General features: G+C 45.8%; 1 protein-coding gene across 2 annotated transcripts in view; it reads right to left on the reverse strand.

Moving 5' to 3' along the window:
- The window catches only part of DMXL2 (Dmx like 2), a 79,757-nt gene that overhangs the window by 11,157 nt on the left and 48,805 nt on the right, over window positions 1-19,795 (reverse strand). Inside the window, exons 24-36 of one of the 2 annotated variants that reach the window (XM_044438949.1) lie at window positions 17,039-18,081; window positions 16,247-16,438; window positions 14,357-14,433; window positions 12,679-12,806; window positions 11,465-11,713; window positions 8,021-8,202; window positions 6,461-6,591; window positions 4,933-5,018; window positions 4,057-4,258; window positions 3,149-3,266; window positions 2,132-2,194; window positions 1,420-1,506; window positions 1,200-1,321 (exon numbers count right to left, since the gene is read on the reverse strand). In XM_044438949.1, the coding sequence (XP_044294884.1) occupies window positions 1,200-1,321; window positions 1,420-1,506; window positions 2,132-2,194; window positions 3,149-3,266; window positions 4,057-4,258; window positions 4,933-5,018; window positions 6,461-6,591; window positions 8,021-8,202; window positions 11,465-11,713; window positions 12,679-12,806; window positions 14,357-14,433; window positions 16,247-16,438; window positions 17,039-18,081 (2,680 nt within the window). Of the gene's footprint in view, window positions 1-1,199; window positions 1,322-1,419; window positions 1,507-2,131; window positions 2,195-3,148; window positions 3,267-4,056; window positions 4,259-4,932; window positions 5,019-6,460; window positions 6,592-8,020; window positions 8,203-11,464; window positions 11,714-12,678; window positions 12,810-14,356; window positions 14,434-16,246; window positions 16,439-17,038; window positions 18,082-19,795 lie in introns of both variants that reach the window. The other variant, XM_044438948.1, reaches the window with a different exon arrangement.

Raw genomic sequence — 19,795 nt, forward strand, 5'->3', positions numbered from 1 at the left:
GGAGAGAAGAAGATAAATAAAGATAAGAATGGGTCCTGTGTAGAAGGCGGGGCGAGCTGGGTCCCAGACTGGACAGGCTGCCGAGTGCATTGAACATCCTGATACGAAACGCTGCCTTGAAGTGTGAGAACTGAAAATAGCACGCTAAGTCTGGGGAGGAACAGCAAAGGTGCTTTCACTGATGCCTCTGTTTTTCAAAACAATCCAATGGTACACAACTATGCACACACGACCACGAAGCTCCTCTAGTCCTGAGTCCGTAGAACAGACCTGTGCATACAGCTTGAGACACTCCCTTAGTCCACCACTCGGCCTTGCCAAGGTCTACCTTGTCCCTACCTGGTCTCCAAAACCAAGAAAGCTGATTTCATAAACCTTCCTTAGTATATTGTTTTATGTTCTTAACAGATGCAGCTTGAAACAAGGATAAGCAACCAGGTGTCTTCTGGCTGTTTTGTACCTCAGGTCCCATCAGTTCTAGTTAACATAGTCATGGCTGATGGGAGCTGTAGTCTAAAACTTCTGTAGGGCACCAAATAGGACTTGAAGGTCTGGGGGCATGTAACCCATTTAAAAGCAGCCACTTTCAGTGGACTGAAAGATAATTGCATGCATTAAAGTATCAGTGAAATTTCTAACTTCCCTGCCCTTTAACTCTTGATCTCCAAAATTCAGCCAGACAGACGATTTTACATTACTACTGAACGTTGTTCAAGATTAGACTTGTGCACATTTCCTGTGAGAAGTTTGTCCAAACTCTGAATGAGTGTGATTAATCAGAATAATGAAATCATGGGGAAAATGTTCTTTTTTCTAGAATAGTAATCAAGCCTAAAATAACAAACAAAAGGCACTGAGAAAAGAAAATCATTCTAATTACAGTTCAACAAACTGTAGGAAAAAACAAGCTACCCAAGAGGTAATTCAGACAGGTAAATAAGAGAGTGGAGGAAGTTGCAAAAGAATTAAAGATATGCAAGCAACTCCCCGGTTATGATTAAGTTGCATTTGGCAAGGCATCCAAATTGGCTTATGGAGTGCTCCTCCCCTCCTTTTTAGCATCACAAGAACAACAACCCTGTGAGGCAGGCTGGGCTGTGATAGGCCCACAGTACCCAGTGAGTGGCTGAACGAGGACTAGAACCTGGATCACAGTGGCCTGTACGTTAGGCTTGCATACAGTGGCAGTGCTAACCAACCTTTTAGATTCGCGGTCATACTCTTCTCCAATCCATATGTAGGGCTGAGCAGCCAAGAGAGCGGAAACGTCGAGTTCCTGAACATCATGTGTCGAAGCTAAAACGATCTCATTGATGTTGGCCTGCGATAGTAGGGACACAAGAGCAGTGACTTCCACGTTAGACCCTCTGGCTAGCAAAGCAGTCGTGACAAGGACAAGCTGCAGCGCAAAGGGTTTACCTTGTTCACTGCAAATGCCATGATCATATCAGACTCCTTGTGTATAATTTTGGCTCTGCCCCCGGGGTAGCCAAGTTCCGCCTCCACCTACAAAACATGGAAGGATAGATTCCAAATGGGTACGTTCAAGTGCCTTACTGTGTCCTGAACAGACCGCAAGAGATACAGAGAAGCATGCGAGAGACGCTGAGTATCCGTGGCATTTCTCAGAAAGTAGCCTTTGGGTTTGCGGTACTTTTGCTGTAGCCAAAAGTGACATGCTTCAGGACCGGACGCACAAATGGGTGTGAGCGAGCGAGCCCTAATTAATGGGCTGAATCACAGGATCTTAACCACCCTGTGCGTGTTGACCCAATTTACATAAGGTGATGCTTGAACCTGATGGGGCTGCGGGGCTGGGATGGTTACCGATGTTAACCACCCCAGAAATAAAAACAGCCCATGGGTTCTTGCTGGTTTAACTGCCCATCCTCATCAGGTCTGGACTTCATGGAGTACAGCATCCGACAAGGACAGTGGTGGAAACAGCTGGAACATGCCCGGCATGTACAGGTGCTCATGTGAACCAGGTCGCCCCATCTCCAAAGTTAGTACGCAGATTAAAGAGCCAGCCAGAGCAACTGCCTACAGCTTGTTATCTTCTCTTTAGCGAAGAAGAGACAGGAAAGCTGGGCCCACAGGGAGCAGAAAGCTTTGGGAGACCGGATACTACCTTGTCCTTGCCATCTTCTGCTACGCTGTTTTGTGTGACCTGCTCCTCACGGTCTTCAACAGACTATACAACACCACACCGTCACAAACACAAAACATGAGCACAAACAAATATAAAAGAAAAGAATGAAAACATTCCTAATGAGTGCTTCAGTGGTCACCCTATTATGGCAGCTAAGGATGAGAAACGGGCATCACTGGTGGGTTGTCCTTATAGGGCTGGGGGCTTGCATATGTCCCCTTTGAATGGAATGCAACCTGGATGAACACACATGCAAACGGCAGCATAACCAAGCCAGGGGTGCAGAACTCCAGGCCTGGGTGGAGGGCGGTGGGGGGGGAGCGAATCTGCCCGGCACCCTCTGCCTTCCCCGGACAGCCATGCAGCTTCCTACATTCCACCTCTTTCTCTGATGGTTTGGTAGTGTCCTGGCTGCAGTGCAGTTTCTCCCCTTCTAAACACCAGACATGCCGCTTAATGCAGTAAGGGCTCTGAGCTAACAGCTTGCACTATGAGATATTTCTGAGATATTTCTGATCCCACCCCATTGGTTCGGCCCCATCCACCACGGAAATGTGGCCAACAGAAGATTCTTCAGAATGGAATCCAGCCCTCGGGTTGAAAGAGGTTCTGCACCCCTGAATTAAAGCAAAGAAAAATAGACACACACAAACTCCACACTAGCAGGAGATTTAAACTGCTCATCAGAAGGCTTGTCAGATCCCTAACAGGAAAGAGAAGGGCTGCTGGGAAATGGGAAGAGGCTTTTGTTTGCTGCAAACACAAAGCTACCTGATAGTTAAACCAGATACCAATGATATGGAATATCATGCAGGATTGCCCACTCCGGATCCCTCCGTGTAAATTTTCCTGCCATTCTTTTCCTATGGGAACTAAGGGGGTAGCTTTATGCTTGTGCGGATATTTTCCCCTAATCTTATTTTATACAGTTTTTAAAAAGTCACTTCAAGAGAGCACAGACTTCCACCTATATTGTTCGCAGCTTCTTTTGCCTACCTCACTCTGCTTTCTCTTCTTCGTGAATGTATAGCGGAGGAAAGTATCTTGTAATAACTCTTGTTTTACCAGAAAATGCCACAGTCTCTTTGCTGGCAATGCTGAATAATCTTTTGATCTATGGGAAAGAGGGAAAGGGGCTTGTGATAGTGCTTTTCCTTTTAACAATGTACAAAAGGACAAAACTGGAAGAAAATGAAATGTGGAAGATGGAGACCAAAGAGTTAATGGCATTTGAAAGAAAGTGCACAGGTGCCCTTCTCATCTAAGTACCAGCCAACTACTTTTGTCCATAAAAAGAAACCAGAGAGCTTATAAAATCAGGATCATGCAGTCAAAAGAAGCAGCCTCAAAGTAGGAGTTCAGAATCCTCCATGAACAAGTAATGTCTTCAATGCATCCTTGTTCCGTTAGTGCCCACAAAAAACTGAGTGAAAGAAAATTGCTGAAAGAAGCAAAAACTGACTGCCTACCAGCATATGCCCTAAAACCGATGAAGAATGAAGGTCACAAGTCATTTCTGGTTTTAAGTTTTTATCAATTAAAAACTGTATAAATTGCTACTACTGGGGGTAGCAACAAACTGTGCATTTGCAAATACGAATTGGACTTTTAGGCTAGTTGTTCCTTAAAAATAAAACTGTGTGTTAGTGAAAACCAATTAAAGAGTCATTCTTAAAGTACTATGATTTGCGTGCATAGAGCATCCTTGAAAATCTAGATCAGCTTTTCCTAATCCGACACCCACCAGACGTTGTAGACTACAATTCCCATCATCTCCAGTTGACCATTCCAGCTGGGGCTGATGAGAGCTGTAGCTGAAGCCACTGGAAAGGCACAAAAGGTGGTGATTGCTCGGCCAAGCTGCCCACTTTTCATCAAAGCGTTTCTTAAAAGAGGAAACATACCTGAATGGAGTGTTTTCAGGATCTAGCATCGCTTTTAATCGGGCATTTGCTGCTGCAGCCCCCGTTGCGGGTTCAAGGAAACAAGTGTTTATGTAATTGGGTGGTGGGCCTTCAAACTGGTCCATTCTTTCTTGCAGGATCTGTTCCCAATTCTCCAGATTTTTAATGACAGCAATTCCCAGAGGTGATGTGACTGGAAGGTCTAAAGACAGCGATTACGAAGGTGAGCAGGGATTCACCCGAGGTGGCATCTGCCGTGCTGCTGACAACAGCCTATTCCCCACGGCAGTGGGATCTTTGGGGACACTTCATGGACACTGAAATGAGGCACTTTCTACTGCATTGGAAAGCGGCACAGGCAGTTGGGGGCTTTTTAGCCAGGCAACGGGGAAGAGCGACAGCCCTGGCCAGTGTCCAGATGGGCCAAACATGCGCCATGAATAGGCCCCTGAAGTCTCTGCAGAACGCAGGGGCTCAAAAGCAGAGGCGCACGCCTCTCGAGCAACTGGGAGGATAATAGAGTCTCCACCAGCTCTGGAGATCATCATCAGACAGGGACTCCAGGGGGCTTCTGCGGGTGGAGGAGGCTTCTTGGCCACTGTGTCTCTGCCCTGGAGATAAAATCTCCTCCCACAAGACACCTCCTGCCTCCATCTTTACTTTCTTTTGGGGCCATAGAAAAATGGCGGTGTTTACTAAGGCCTGCGTTGTTTCATCATGGTTACTGTTTGCTTTGGCTTTTCTACTTGGTTCTGGTTTTGGTTTGGCAAAAAGGCCCTTGAACCTAGCCTGGAAACCAACAGGCAAACAGGCCGGGTGGGTTGGGGTAGCCTTCTGTGTTCACATTGCCCAGTGCAAAAGCACAGTTCAACTCACCAGATATTTCTAAACCAGTAATGGGGAAAAAGTTCTTAATATTGTTCAGAGCAAGTTTTACCATCGCCAAATGGATAAGAGCCCAGCTGCAGAAAAAGAGGAATTGAAGTGTTACAAAAAACCTAAAACTGGACCCATTAAATACATATCTTTATTTATTAGATTTATATTCCACCTTTTTCTTTTTTAAAGAATGCAAAGGGGCTTATATGGTTCTCCTCCTGCTGCTCTCAATCTTATTCCCATAACAACAACCTTGTGAGGTAGGCTGGAGTGAGAATCTGTGAATAGCCCAGTCACTCAGTCGTCTACAGGGCTGAGCAGGGACTAGAACCCAGGTTGCCTGAGTCTCAGTCCTGTCCTCTTAGCTACTGCACCACACTGCTGCTAAAGTAAAGCATATAACTAAATAGTATATAAAGTAAAAAATATTTTAAAGTAAATAACATATTCAGGGTTCACCCCAAACATATTTCAAAGGAAAGGCAAAAGCAATAACAAAATGAATGCCTTTTTGTCTGTATTTAATGTCTATATCACACATTAATCAAAACTCTCTGGGCAGTTCACAGCAATTACAACCATAAGAGACAACATGATAAAATATGATATAAAAATTTCTAACAGTGGTATAACATAGCATAAAACACAAAATAAAACCTGGCATAGATTTAAAATATCAAAATAGATTTAAAACAACAGAAGCTGAAAGACTAAAATGTCTTGGGAAAAGGATCTTCTCCTGGTGCCAAAATGAGGACTAAACACTTAGTTACTATTAAGATTAGATGATTTATTTATTGTGAAAGGTGATCAACCAAATCACAGGCATGTTTCCTTGGAAGTGAGTCCCCTTAATTTCAGTGGGGCTTATTCCCACATAAGTTTGCATAGGTTTGTGGTCCAAGTTAGCAAAAAATGTTTGTATGGTTTTGTAAGCAAGCATTTTTAAAAGCATTGGAGAAAAATTCTCCTTTTGCTACATCTCAGTCAATCAATCACAAGAAAAAATGATTAAATCCCAAACCCTTGTCTTTGGAAAATTCCTTCTTTTTTGGCACTCACCAGAGAAGTGAGTACAGATTATTGGCACATGACATTAATTATAAGCTCTCTTTGTGTTTTAGGGAATGTTTATCTCTCTTTATATGCTTATGCAGAAGTTCTGCTGGGTTCCATGGTGTTACTTCTAGGATAATTACAGGATTTATTAAGCACCTTTGCTAGGAAGTAAGTCCTGTAAGCCTTAATGGAACGTATTATTATGCAAACATCCATAGGCATGGAATGAATTGCGACCAACAAAGACTCACAGCATAAAGCTAAGCAGCTCTGAGTCTGGTCAGGGTTTGGATTGAAGGCCACCAAGTAGCGCATCGTGGATTTCATGATGGAAGAAAGGAGGGTCACTGAACTAGTTAAATCAATGTGGATTCATTCAAAACCAGGATTCTGAGAGGAGCCAACAGATCTCGGCTGCCCTAAGTCCAGCATGCAACACTTTAGCTCTGCGACTGCTGCCTGCTACCTGTACGAATTGGCATCCTTGTGCTCCAGGATCTGCACATCAGAGAGGAAAGCATCCTCCTCCTCGTCTTCGCTATGGATGCTTTCATCAGAATCATACATCACACCACTGTCTGAAAAAGGAAGGAATGGCTGTAAAGAGAGGACAAAACCAGGTATCAAAACAGGCTTTTCCACCAGGTGCCAATTCATTGATTTAACCAAATTACCGAGTTTCACAGCAGCAGGATAAGGATTTCGGCAGTGCAGAACGATTCCCGTTATGACCATCCCCGTCACCAACCGCTGCTTCTCCAGATACAAGATTCTGGGTTAGGCAGCACAATGACCCCAGGAAGAGAACTGGGAGTCCCTGGGGGGCACGGCCTGCTCGTGATCGCAGAACCTCCGCTCAGCCATCAGTGGAGGCCACCCCCGCAAGCCGCCAGAAACATGAGCTTCTTTGAGACGAGCTTCCATGCATCCCATCACTAGCCCTTTAGAGCCTGGGAAATTTGTGGCTGCCTGCCTTTCCCGGCTTTGCACATGGGAAGCGGCCTTCCACTGCACCCTGGGTCCCCATTGCCCGGGAGTGTCAATCCTGGCTCTCCAAGGTTTCCACCAGTTCTCCCTGCTCTGTCTGGAGATGCTAGCGACTGAACGTGGGAACGTCTGCATGCAAAGGCTGCTTTCTCCCACTGAGCGTGCACTGGCATTTTGCCTCCAGGTAAGGCTTCGTCCGCAGCAGCATCCTCCACTTGTCCCCGCTCCAGTCGCTTAAGACAGGTACAGAAACTTCCTGCTGGGGACACCCGAACTGCAGAGTATCCTCCCGAGAAATATTTATCTGGCAACTACCTTCCGACACATAGGCACCAAATCAAAACCCTGTCTCATCTGTTCTAGTGGCTGTCTGTTGTTGCTGTTCCAATAGCTTTCATCAGCTTGCATAGCTAATTTGCTCTTAATATTGTTAATGGAACTATCCTGGCAGTATGAGCCACCTGGTGGTTCTAACAGGCAACAAGACCGTGCGTGCCCGAAAGGGAAGGCACCCAAGACTGTTGTAATCAAGCCTTCTTTCCAAAGATACCAAATTTAAGTGACTTAAATATTGCCTGATGAGATGCAAGCTAATATAGGCCCCATTATATTCTGACTTTAACTTTTCAACGTGGAAGTATTGTATCTGAAATGCTGACATATTTTTGAAGGAGGGATGGAGAACTTGTGTGATGTTGGGCTCCAACTCCCACTTGGTCCAGCCAGCACAAGCAGGGGTCAGCATGAGTCTAGCATCTAGAAGAGCATGCGTTTCTCATCCTTATTTTAGAGAATAAAGTCGGACCTGTCCCAGTGTGGCTAGTGCTGGGGTGTTTACTGGGATATGGGTGATCCAGGCTCTAGTTCCACTTGGCCACAACGCTTACCAGGTTCACTCTCTCTCAACCTAACCTACCTCACAGGGTTGCTGTGAGGACAGGGAGGGAGAGAATTCTGCACGCTGCCCTGGATTCCTTACAGGAAAAAAGACGGGATACACATAAAATAAGTAACACTGGGGATACACCAACTAATCCACCTTTGCGACAAAATAGTCCAACATGCTGAGTTCCGGAGGGATGAACTTTTCCTTGTAGGATGGTCTTTCCGTGGGCACAGGCGGAGGGACCGCACTGTCTTTCACTGGTCTCCCCGGCACCAACATCCTCATGTTGAATCTACGACGATGCTTATCCATCTCTTCTGAAGAAACTGGAGGAGCTGAAGGCAGAGAGAGTTTAAACAGCTATGAACTCCAACTTTCCTATCTTGAAGAACCTTGGGTGTAAAATTCCACACACACACAGAGTGCAAGGTTGCCAGATGGAAAACCTAAAAGAAAAACAGTGCTAGAACTATTTGGTGCTACACCTAAAATCCACTTAAAAAAAAAAGTTAATTGTAATCTTCAGTCAGACTCCATGAAAATAGAAAAGCAACTTGGTTTGTGAGTGGTAATGATCAGACTGGGAAACTCTCACCCTTTGAGAATGCTTATAATAACAAGAACAACAATGATATAAAGCCAATTCAGTATTTCTTGAATGCCATCCGTTTGTACATTAAACTCGAATTTTCCTTTCCAAACCTAGCCAGCAACTGAAGATTACACTTGCATCACAACAAATGTGCTCAGATTCAAAAGTGCAGATCTTCTTTCAAACACAAGCCAGGCTGGGATTTAGGCAGTCAAAATACAGTCAACAGACTTGTCTAATATTGGTCAAATATTGTCAAGTATCAGCCAAGCACTTTCAAAAGCATCTGTTGTTGTTTTTAAAGTAGCAAAAAGGCCTTCATTGTCAATAGGTTTCCCCTTTACTCTTATTGCGAATAATCAAGTTAAGTTTGTTATGTAAAGTAATACAGGCCTTCTTTAATTCTTAATTAAGTACACTAACAGGGGCAGCTCAGTATAAATGTGTGCCTGAACGTTAAAAACTTGATGTTTGCAGCCATTTTTACCCTTCTGAAATCCCAGAACTTACAGATATCAAGTAATTAAATGATGGCTAGGAATAAATAAGTATCAATCCATATAAGTTTCTACATGCAGTTTGAAAGGGAGTGAAACCTTGCCTCAAGTTTTCAGTTTTCTCCTTCACACAAGTGTTATCAAACAGAGAAACGGATCCTCTTAGGACCAGTTCTGGATAATTAGGATTTCTGTCATTGCATTATTTGCTTTTGCTCACTCACTCCTATATTCCTGTTGCAAATATACAATAGAAAATTTTCTCATGCTGTCCATAAGGCCATCCTTAGTTTCATGGAATATCTGACAATATTTGTCCATTGTGAAAATATGCGCTATTGCTATGGTCAAACTGATTGACTTCCCATTCCTAAACGCAAATCACTTCTGCACATCTTTACACACCTTCATTAATGTCCTTTGTATCATCAGAAACAGAATCAGCTGCTAGATTCAAAGAAATTTATCTCCATTAGAAGGCATGGTGGACTTTAGAAGGGAAGGAGGCAGGTGGAAATGAACTCTGACAGCAGCTATTTTTTAGGAACATCATTTCAAGGAAGTAGACTCTCCCCTTTTCCTTCTCTTGTCAGCATGAACGATGGCCCTAGCCTTGATTCTAACTGGAGGGAACCTTCAGTAGGCCTTATAAACAAGCTTCAAACCCCTTTTAACTCAGGTGAAAAACTAACCCTGGTTAGTGTCCCCCTAGACTCAACAGTACACCACACTCGATGTTCACAATCTTGTGTGCTGCTTCTAATCTCTTAAGCACAGTGAAGTATTTGTAGCATTCCATCTTCATGAGGCCTGAATAGTGAATTAAATATTTAATTTATTCAACTCCAGGCATGCCCATCTCCTGGGTCAGAGTCTGAAAACAAGCAGCCCAGAGGGAACACAACTATAGCATCACATTATTCCAGGGATCAGCACCTCAGGGGGTTTAATCCAGCTCTTCATGCATCCTGAAGAGCCTCCTTTCCCCAAGCATGGATCATCAGGCAGTTTCCCAGCCTTCAGGAAGCTCCCCCGTCCACATCAAAGCCGAGACGTCTCTCTTAATACTTAGTTATTAAGAGAGACTAGGAGCTTGACACTAAAAATGCACTAGTATTTGGTCCTTCTCTTTCTGCCTTTGGTTCTGCCCACCATACAAATGTGGCCCCGAGCTCAGCAGAAACAGAATCTGGCCCTCACGCTGAAACTTTCTCCCTGCTTTATTCAACCCTTTGCAATGCTCAGAAACTTGTGGAGAATTTATTTAATACTTAGCAAGGACTATGCCACCTGGCTTTGGTTTGAGTAGGACTGATATTGAATGCAGACGTCTGATCTTTGTATTCACTGAAGGAAGGGATGTGTCCTTCCAGAGCATCTCACACAATATTTGTGCTTTAAGATATAAGCAATTACAGAGAATAAGTAACAAATCACCACTGAAGCAAAACTGATAACAAATTCAATATCTCAATTATAACGAACATAAAATCTCCTCAATTCGAAGACTGTCTCTATTATGAATAATCCACATTCAAATTCCCACTTAAAAAGGAAAAAAGCAGATAAAGATGAAATGTATCATCCAAAAACAAAGATCCATGCTATATTTATCCCGATTTGAACATATCTGGAAGAGAAAATAAGACACGCAGCAATCAGCACATAGATTCTCACTAACCCTCTTGCACAGATGCTTTTTGTCACAGTCAGTGGCAATTTCATTGCTATTTAATAATCTAATGTGGTGTGATCACTGCAGATTTTTAAGGGCACTATATTTTCTGTGCTGGCAGTTAAGGACTGTGGTTGCTCTGAACTGAACAGATTAGAGAATGATTACTGCTTGTAACAGCTTAGCTTTCAAAGAGGTAAATATGTTGGCCTTGGATATGCTTGTTCTTGTATCACTTTATCAACGAGAAACATTTCTTTCAAGCAATACCTTCGCCAAGAAAAGGAAGATGTTCTGCTAAAAGATAAGTGAAGCAAAATCAGGCATTTATTGTTTTGCACCGTTTGCTCTGCTACTGTCAACTGTAAGGAAGAGCAAGTTGCGTGCAAAAACAACCTCGTAGACTATGTGTTGAGCCCGAGTTGCAGAATTCTGTATGTCACACCTGGAACTGTGAGTTAACTATCAGTTGTTAATTCAAAACACCCAGGAAGAAAAGGCACAGGTTTCAAACTCTTATGAGCTCTTTTGAGTTGCATTACATGCGAACCCCAAACTATGGACTGCTCAGGGGTTGTTTTGGCAGGCTATAGGGGCAGTAGGCAGTGGTGGTAACATTCTGTGAGAAAATACTACAGTGTTACAAAGATGTTTGAGATTCTAGGAGGCAGAAGGAGACGGGAGTCAAACAATGCAGGCACTGGGGAAAACTGAACTTTGAACGATCATCTGGCAGACAAATCAAGGGTAAATGTTGAGTAAGGTATGATCGGGTCCACTTCTATTCCAAGTGCCCCTTTTTGGAGTCTAGAGCCTCTTAAGAGACGGATTACCTGGAATATTTTCAGACTGCCGCCTTGGTTTTATCACAAGTTTCACTCCGCCTCCAAAGACAGCTGCCCACATTCGGTTGTTCAAAGGATGGGCTGCTAGTCGGAACAGTTTGTTGCAAGCGTTCGTGGCGAGTGCGTGTATCAGAAGGCTTAGGTAGACGGCTATGACGGCTTCACATAACAGGACGGTGAGCTTCGGCTGGTCCTCGTCCTGGGCTGTACTCAAGAGGTTGATAAGCGAGCTCACACCTGCAGGAACATTAGGGGGGGGGTCACTTGGACGAAGACCAGGTGGCGCCGCTTTCATGGATGTCCGGATGTGTCTGCCTATGCTCCAAAGCAAAGGGGAATCCCAGAAATTCCAATGTAAGAGGTGCTGGATTTGCTTACCAGCACCATCCGGCACGTATCTACCAGATATAAGCCCCACTGTGTTCGCTATGGGGTGCAGGATTTAAAGATGCTGAAATGGGCCCCGGGAGAGGCCCTCATTTCTCGTGTGCACAAGGCCAGGAAGTCTGTTCAGTGAGTTTGACCCAGTCACTGACTCTCAGCCTCCTCCATCTCACAGGGCTGCTGTGAGGATAAATCAGAAGCAGGGGGATCAGGCAGATGGCCTTGGAGGAAAAGGCAGGATTGTTTTGGGGAGGGAAGGTTCCAAATTGAACCTTTGAAGGAAAAGACGGGATCTAAATGGCACAACCAAATCTGGGGTTTAAGACTGCACACCTGCTGGCTGAAAATAAGAGAGACACTCCTGACGGGATTTGGGCTAGTTCTGTAAATAACTAAGTAGCACTGGCTGCTTGGAACTTCTGGGCTACTGGAAACCAGATGCTGCGGGGAGACAAGGCCCACATCCGCCACATCCTGCCAGCTGGCTTTCAGGAAGCATCTCATGGGAGCATGAGATGAAGTGCACGGAACTCTGGTCTCTCACACTTTTAGCAGGGCTCTCATATTCCAAAACTGCCCATTCAAAACAATGGAAATTCAATAAATTGCTTCACTTTGATGGGATTCTAACCATGGTATTGCCCTTTTGAAAGACAAGGGAACAAAACCAGAGGAGATACATGGAAATAGTTGCAGAGTAACAGGATGCTGAGAACTGATACTGCAAAGGGCTGCATGCATGTTCTTAACTTTCTGCAGCATCAGGCTTTTCAGGACTGAGCCTACAAAACCATGGTCTGGCACTCGACTTTCCTTACCAGGCCACTGAGCTGGCAAGGAATTTGGCGTGGCGTGTTCCTCAATGCTCTCTGTCCTCAGTCGGCGACGGTCACTCAGGAGAAGTCCTTGATAAACCATTCCTGTAAACTGATTTGCTTCGGTTTGACTGCTGAAAACAAGTTTTAATTCTTCTTAATGTGAGATGAGAAAAAGTTATACCAAAGAATAAAGGCAAGTTAGTTTCAGGGTACTTCTCAAGATTCTGAGCATATATGGTTCCTGCTGATAATTAGGCAGGGGATGTCTGTATTCCCTTTCCTTTCCCTGTGCCATGGGCTAAATGATTAGAAACACAAGAAACCAGCCTTACGGCTCTTCAATATTTTACATTGCAGAATCAATCTTTTAAAAATACTGATTAAGGGATCATAGAATGAGCTTTATGCTTCAGATTCAGTTGTGTTATTTTGGTCCTAAAAAGAAGGATTGGAGTACGTAAAAGCAAGGGATGCTTTGGTTGAATATGGAATCGACACTTTTCCAGGATGACCCTTCAGGCTTACCCATTTACCACCCTCCTTTCCTTCTCCTGAAAGGCTACAAAAAAGAGCTCAGAAGCTTCTGCTTTCATTTCACATCAACCACATCCTTGTGTGTTATCTGCACCCAAAACTGGTTAATCTTAACTAAGCTTAGTTATAAGAAGTCAGCATCATAAACCATGGTTTGATGTTGACTTCTTTCTATTAATTATAGCTAAGATTAGCAATAGCTTGATTAACTGTAGACGGTGGGTAATGTGACAGGCTAAAATTAAACAAAAACAGAGTTAACACATCTCAAACTCCTCCTTGTGATCATACATCGAACCCAACCCTTCATGATTATCCAAGACAATTTCCCCCCACCTTTCAACTGCAGAGCTATTAAATAACTCCTGCTAAAACCAAGGATTCACCACATAGCTCACTAAACAAAATTGCTGCAATAATGCTTTTCCATCATCCCCAGATGAACTGATGGGGAAGCACAGTATCTACTTCAGTTCTTACAGTCAAAACTCTATCCACTGAAAGACTATGGCTTAGCTAAGCTCACTCAGATCCTGCTGATTTCGGTGGGAGAGTTAAACAGTCCAAACACTATGGTGGTGGTGCTGTTACTACAACAATACATTTTCTGAAATACACATGCTGAAAACACCACCACTGAAATCACAGCAACATGATGCACGTTCGCTCTGGCATGCCATCGTCTTGGTACAGAATGCCCAGCAATGCCATGTTATGCTCCCTTCCCACTTCCTTCCTTCCTTGGCGCCTGGTTTAACTAGGCCACGATTTAATGTGAGTTTATAAATGACAATCTCAAATCAAATTCAAACTGTGGTTTAAGATCTTAGCTTGTAAAATCATACATAACTCCAGTTTCAGATGCAATGACTAACTGTAATTTAATTACACCAGGATGTAAAATCCAAGGAAAGGAAGAAGCAAAGGAAAAGAGGGGGCACTTCAGTCTGGCTTATGGTTTCCAGTGACTCAGGAGTCTGGTGCTCCAACTTGGGCACTGAGTTCAAAGGGGGTTGTTCCCCAGTCCTACGCTGTGCCCAGGCCCGCACCCCTCACTCTGTCAGCAGGATCATGTTGCGATCACAAAGGAGAGCGAAACAGATTCAAAGCACAATGCTGGGAAAGAAAACAATAAAGAGATCACCTGTAGCTGTGGCTGTCACACAGTGCTTGGTAAATAGATGCAGAAAGGGAGGCAGCTAATGAATAGAGGGTATGTACCTGAAAAGAGAGAAAAATCAACATTTATGTTATGGATTGGCACCATATGCCAGTACAAACTAATGCTGCATTTCCAGTGCAAAGCTGCTGCTTGGGGTGATGAGGGAGGCCACGTATAAGTGGTAACTGCTCCATCCGTGTCTCTTCCTGGGCAACGCTTGAAATCCATTTTTCCCCCAACCTGTTGGCCCTTCGATACCTTCCTTCCTTTCCTTCTCTTTCAACATGAAAAGGCTTCTTGACTGGATGGATCCAAGCAATCGTGTGGTTCAGGGCTCCCCAAACGTGTGTGGTGACTTGGAATCGTTGTGGGTGCTGTCCCAAAATGGCTGCTGTGGGGGCAGAGCTTTCCTACTCATAGAGCGGCTGTTTTGGTGCTCACAGCTGGATGCAAACTGCTTATTTCCCAAAAAGCAAACTGGAAGCCTAAAAGAGAAATGACTTGCCCAAGAACCCAAGCACAGGGCAGTCTTAGAACATGGGAACGGAACACCAAAACCCAACTTTTCTGAACCAAATAATGAATGCAAGAGAGGGCAACTCTTCACTTGGCAGCATGTCAGGCTGCCAGTTTAAAAAAAATAAGACATACAAATCTGTTTTAGGAAACAGAATAAAAACCAGGAGAGGCACACAAAGCCTGGTGGATGCCAAGAGAGCTGTCTGGGAACCCTGTGTGGGAAACTCCAGGAGTCATGGCTATGATGACGCTACAGCGATATACTGGGAATGTCCCTAAGGGGAAATGGAGCTGTCCCACTGCTCTTACTTCCAATGGGGTTGGGGAAATGGAGAACACGCCCCACCTGTCCAGGCAAATGAGCTGGCACTTCCTGCCTTGCCATGCTGCCCGGAAGCCCACCTGGCCACAGGACTGGAGGTGCCAGATCCTGCACGTGAAGCAGGTGTGTTCTACCAGGAGGCCATGATCCCTTCCACGGGAAAGTGGAGCAAGAGGCTGGAGACAAAAGGGAGATACTAGCTGCCCATCCATGTATTCCCATTCCCATTCCATTCCCCCTCATCCCAGATTCTCACACGAACACAGCCACAATCCCATGCTCTCTGCTGGAGAATGCGGTCATCTCAGTAACAATTGCTAACTTTCTTTCCTTTGTTATGATTCCAGCTGCTGGGGCTTGGCGGATCAGCTGTCCTATATCTGGATTAAGAGAAATGGAGCAAGGAGCACATTGGCTGGAGTCTGTTACTGACCACCCAGGCTAGGAGAAGAGGAGGAGGAAACTTCTGAAAAGCAGATTGCCAGCGTTTCAACAAGGCACAAGGCTGTCCTTATGGGGAACTTCAATTTCCCCAGTATTCCCGAGATCAGTTGGGAGATCAGCTCTGCCAAGCATGGCCTCCACAAGAGATTCCTCACATGGGATTTCCCTTAGGGACATTCCGAGAACTCCCTCCAACAGGAAGTGGAGGAAGGAGCGAGAGGAGCAGCGATCCCTGGCCTGATACTAAGCAACAGGGAAGACCTGGTGGACAAAGTGCCCGCTATGGGAACTCGGGGGTGTGGGGGGGAGGCAGGGGACGGGACAGTGACCATGTCATACCGGAACTCTTGATTCTAAAAGAAGCAGAAGCCAAATGTAGCAAATTGGATTTCAGCAAACTCAGAACAATGCTAAGTTAAGTCCCATGGCATGCGGCTCCCCCAGCCATCAGGGCTGCTGGACACAGAGGGCTGTAGTCCAGCGAGTCTGGAGGACCCCAGGTTGGAGAAGCCTTCTCTGCACGGCTGGAGCACCTCGCAGAGTCAGCACACATGGCCTCACTTGCTTTGCACTTTCCCTTCTCTTACCTTCACATCTTCAACGTTGGGATGCGGCGGTGTTTTCATCTGCATGATGGTGTGGAGAATATCGTGGATGTGGTTGTTCAAGTACAGCACGGGGTTGGCTATCACCGTCTTGGTTGAAGCAATGCTGGCTGAAAGCAACGGCAGCGTCGTAGGCAGCGGGAGAGGCGACTGAAGCTGCTTGACGGTCGTCTCCTGGTGGGCCAAGCACACAAGCAAACAAAGGCTCGGGCATCATTTCACCCTGGCCTGAAATGTGCGAACGTCCCTCTGGCATCTGTCTGTGCTGGTGACAGCGAACTGCATTAAGCGCAGTCCCTGTGTCCCTTTTCCACATTTGGCAGCCCGGCCCCGGATCCTGCAGCCCCCAACAGCTCCCGGGGCACCCACCTTTTGAACCCACATACTGAAGGCAAGAAAGAAAAGGCAGGCTTCAGAGCAACAGAATCACAGCCCTAGATGGGACCTGCAGGCCAGAACATCTGGAGGCTGCTCACCCGTGCCGTAAATGGACCTGACTCACCCTTTGCTAGCCCCTTGTGCGCATTGGTTAGCGGTGCAAAGACATAATTCATGTGTGCATGCGTGAGATTGTGGTGGCGTGTGTAAAGGGAGGTGTGTTCGCTCAAACCCCACCATATCGAAAAGGCTTCCCAAGGGTATTTTCCAAGCCACGTCGAAGCAGATTTGCCTACGGTTTTTCTATCGCACGAAGCCCTGGCTGGGACACCAGTGGAGTGGAGCCCACAGCTGCAGTGCTGCTCTGAAGGGCTCTGCGCGGGAAGACGGCCATACCTGCTGCGACTCCTGCAGCAAGAACTTGAGCTCCATCCGCACGGAGGCGAGGCCGCCGCCCTGCGCCCCGTGAAGGCTGCAGTAGCTGAGGAACACCCTCAGGAGGGCCTGGTTCTTCTGCAGCCACCACTTCCTCCGCTCGGCGTGTTCGCGCTTGGCCTGCAGCCTGCGCCGCTCCATCTGGTGCCGCTCGTAGGAGCCGACCTCCGGCTTGTCCACCGCGTCTTCGTGGCCAAGGAGGTCTCCGTTTATCCCGACATCGATTTTACCGTCATCTTTGTCACGTCCTTCGTGATTGCATATTTCGTGCAAAGCTGCGATTTCCTTTTCCAGCCAGTTGTACAGCTGGAACCGGAGCTTCCCTCCATCCACTTCGTACCCCGTTGCCAATGTCCGGAGTTCCGTCATGAGGATTTTGAGGCAGGCTCGGAACTTCAGCTGCTCGGCAATCACGTCGACTTCCGTTTTGTCGGCATCTGCATCCTCGCTCCCCGGGCTTTTGTCAGCCTGCCTCGTGTCTTCTGGTCCTGCTTTTGAGCCCGTCATCATCAGGCCCCCCTCTTCCTCCTCCGGCGAACTGCTCTTGTCTTCTCCCCAGTCAAGTTGCAGAGGCTCGTCCTCAAAGGTTATTGCCGGCTTGCTCCAGTCAATCAGGGCTGAAGAGTCGGCCTGACTTACCGAATCCGATGCACGGCTCTCACCAAAGATCGCTGGCTCTGCTTTCACCCCATTCTGCATGACCGGACTAGGGCTGGCGTCCTCCTTCTTCGGGAACAAGGCAGATTTGCTGCTTATGCTGGGGAGCTTGGAAAGAACCTCAAGGGCTAAAACGGGGCAGCCCACTTTGAAGTGAGCGTTGGCGGTCGTAAAGAAGAGCTTCCTTTCAATGAGGTTGATTTTGTCCACGAAGCTTTTCTCAGCTTGCAGTCCTAATGTGGCTAAAGTCCCATCGGGCGAGGAAAAATTTCTCCGGATGAGCAAGGGGTGAGTACGAAGGTAGTTGTAGAAGCTGAACACGACTGGATTGCAGGATTTGACGATGACTAGAGAAATCGGAGATACAGAAACACAGAAAAAGAGTGAGGCAGAAGGGGTCTATCGGGCCATCTAGTCTGACCCCCGGCTCCAGCCGGCTCCACTCATGACATGCCCACCATGTGCATGTGCAGCCTTTCCTTGAACACCCTCCCCGATGGGGCTTCAACCACCTCCAATGGAAGCCCATTCCATACCCTCGGGTCCTAACCATCAGGAAGTACTTCCTGGCATCCACCCTAAATCTTGGTTCCCTGAGCTTTGCTCCACTGGAACTCATCCTGCCCTCCACTGCAGGGCAAAAAGGTCATGACCCACCTCTCCATGGCACCTCCTCACATTCCTGTATGTCGCTAAGAGGTCCCCTCCGAGTCTCCCCCTCTCAAGGCTAAAAAGACCCAGCTCCCTCAGTCTCTCCTCATATGGCTCATCCTGCAAACCAGCCGCCATCCTAGTGGCCCTTTGCTGCACTGTTCATTGAGACATCGTTTTTTAAAAAGACAGAGCGGCTATTTTAATTCCTGTGCAGAAACCCTTCAGGGAGAGTGGAAAGGAAAGGAGATGCATGCACTTGAACTTCTATTTCACCAAACTGAAATGCTTGCAAATTGAGATACATGCACTTGAATTTCTATTTCACCAAACTGAAATGCTTGCAAATTGAGATACATGCACATGAATTTCTATTTCATTCATGTAAGCCATCCTGAGGCTTTTGCAACAGGATGGCATATAAATATTTTAAATAAATAAGTAAATAAATAATTATTTCACCAAACTGAAATGCTTGCAAATTGAGATGCATGCAAATGGATATCTATTTCACTGACTTTACAAAAGGTCCCAAGGAAGAGGACATTAGAAAGACAGAGAGACACTGAGCACTGTTGGACCAAGAATTCCAATCTCCACTGGGATCAACCCCAATTTCTCGATTCACTGTTTCTGCAGCCACTGGAGTGCCACAAACTTTCACTCTCACCAAAGCCCACTGCGTGAACACATGTAGGAGAAATCAAAACGAAAAACCATGCATACACAAAAATATGGCTTAAATCAGTCATTCCAAGATGGCGCAGCTGAGAGGAGGTGTGAGTGTCCCCCAAAGACAGGCACATAAGTTTGCCTGCTTGACTATTTTCCAGACTATTTTCCAGGCTGGGAAAGGGCTGCGATCGGACAAAATGCTTCTGCAGCTATGCCAGCTCCACTTCTGCTCTGGTGTAGCTTTGCTGATCTCTGAGCCACATTTTCAGGGTGCCACCTCCCGAGGTGCCTTCCAGTGTTGCACAAATGTGAGCATCTGAACTGCATTTAAGTAAATATGCACAGCTCACTGCATGAATTTGGGCTAGTCAATTGCTCTCAGCCTAACCTACCTCAAAAGGTTGTTGTTATGAGGACAACATAGAATGGACTACGAGTCCCCCCCCCCCGCAGGTTTCCCACAAGAGGAAAAATGGCAGGATATAAATGCAATTTAATAATAATAATAATTTTATCTGCTGTTTCACGTGCTGCTTTTATTCATAAGCCTTTGAATCCTAAGCCTTTATTTATTAAGCTGGATGTTACCATGCTATATATTAATTCTTTGTAAATCACCTTGGGAACTTTTAAAATAATAAGGCAAGAAGCAAGCACCTGGAGTAAAAAATAAAAAATTAAGAACAAATTTTCCTTCCAAGGTGGAGGTTTGCAGAACAGTTTAATATTTCATTA

The sequence above is a fragment of the Varanus komodoensis genome, unplaced genomic scaffold, assembly GCF_004798865.1.
Source record: "Varanus komodoensis strain SLA01 unplaced genomic scaffold, ASM479886v1 scaffold33, whole genome shotgun sequence".
NCBI lineage: Eukaryota > Metazoa > Chordata > Lepidosauria > Squamata > Varanidae > Varanus > Varanus komodoensis.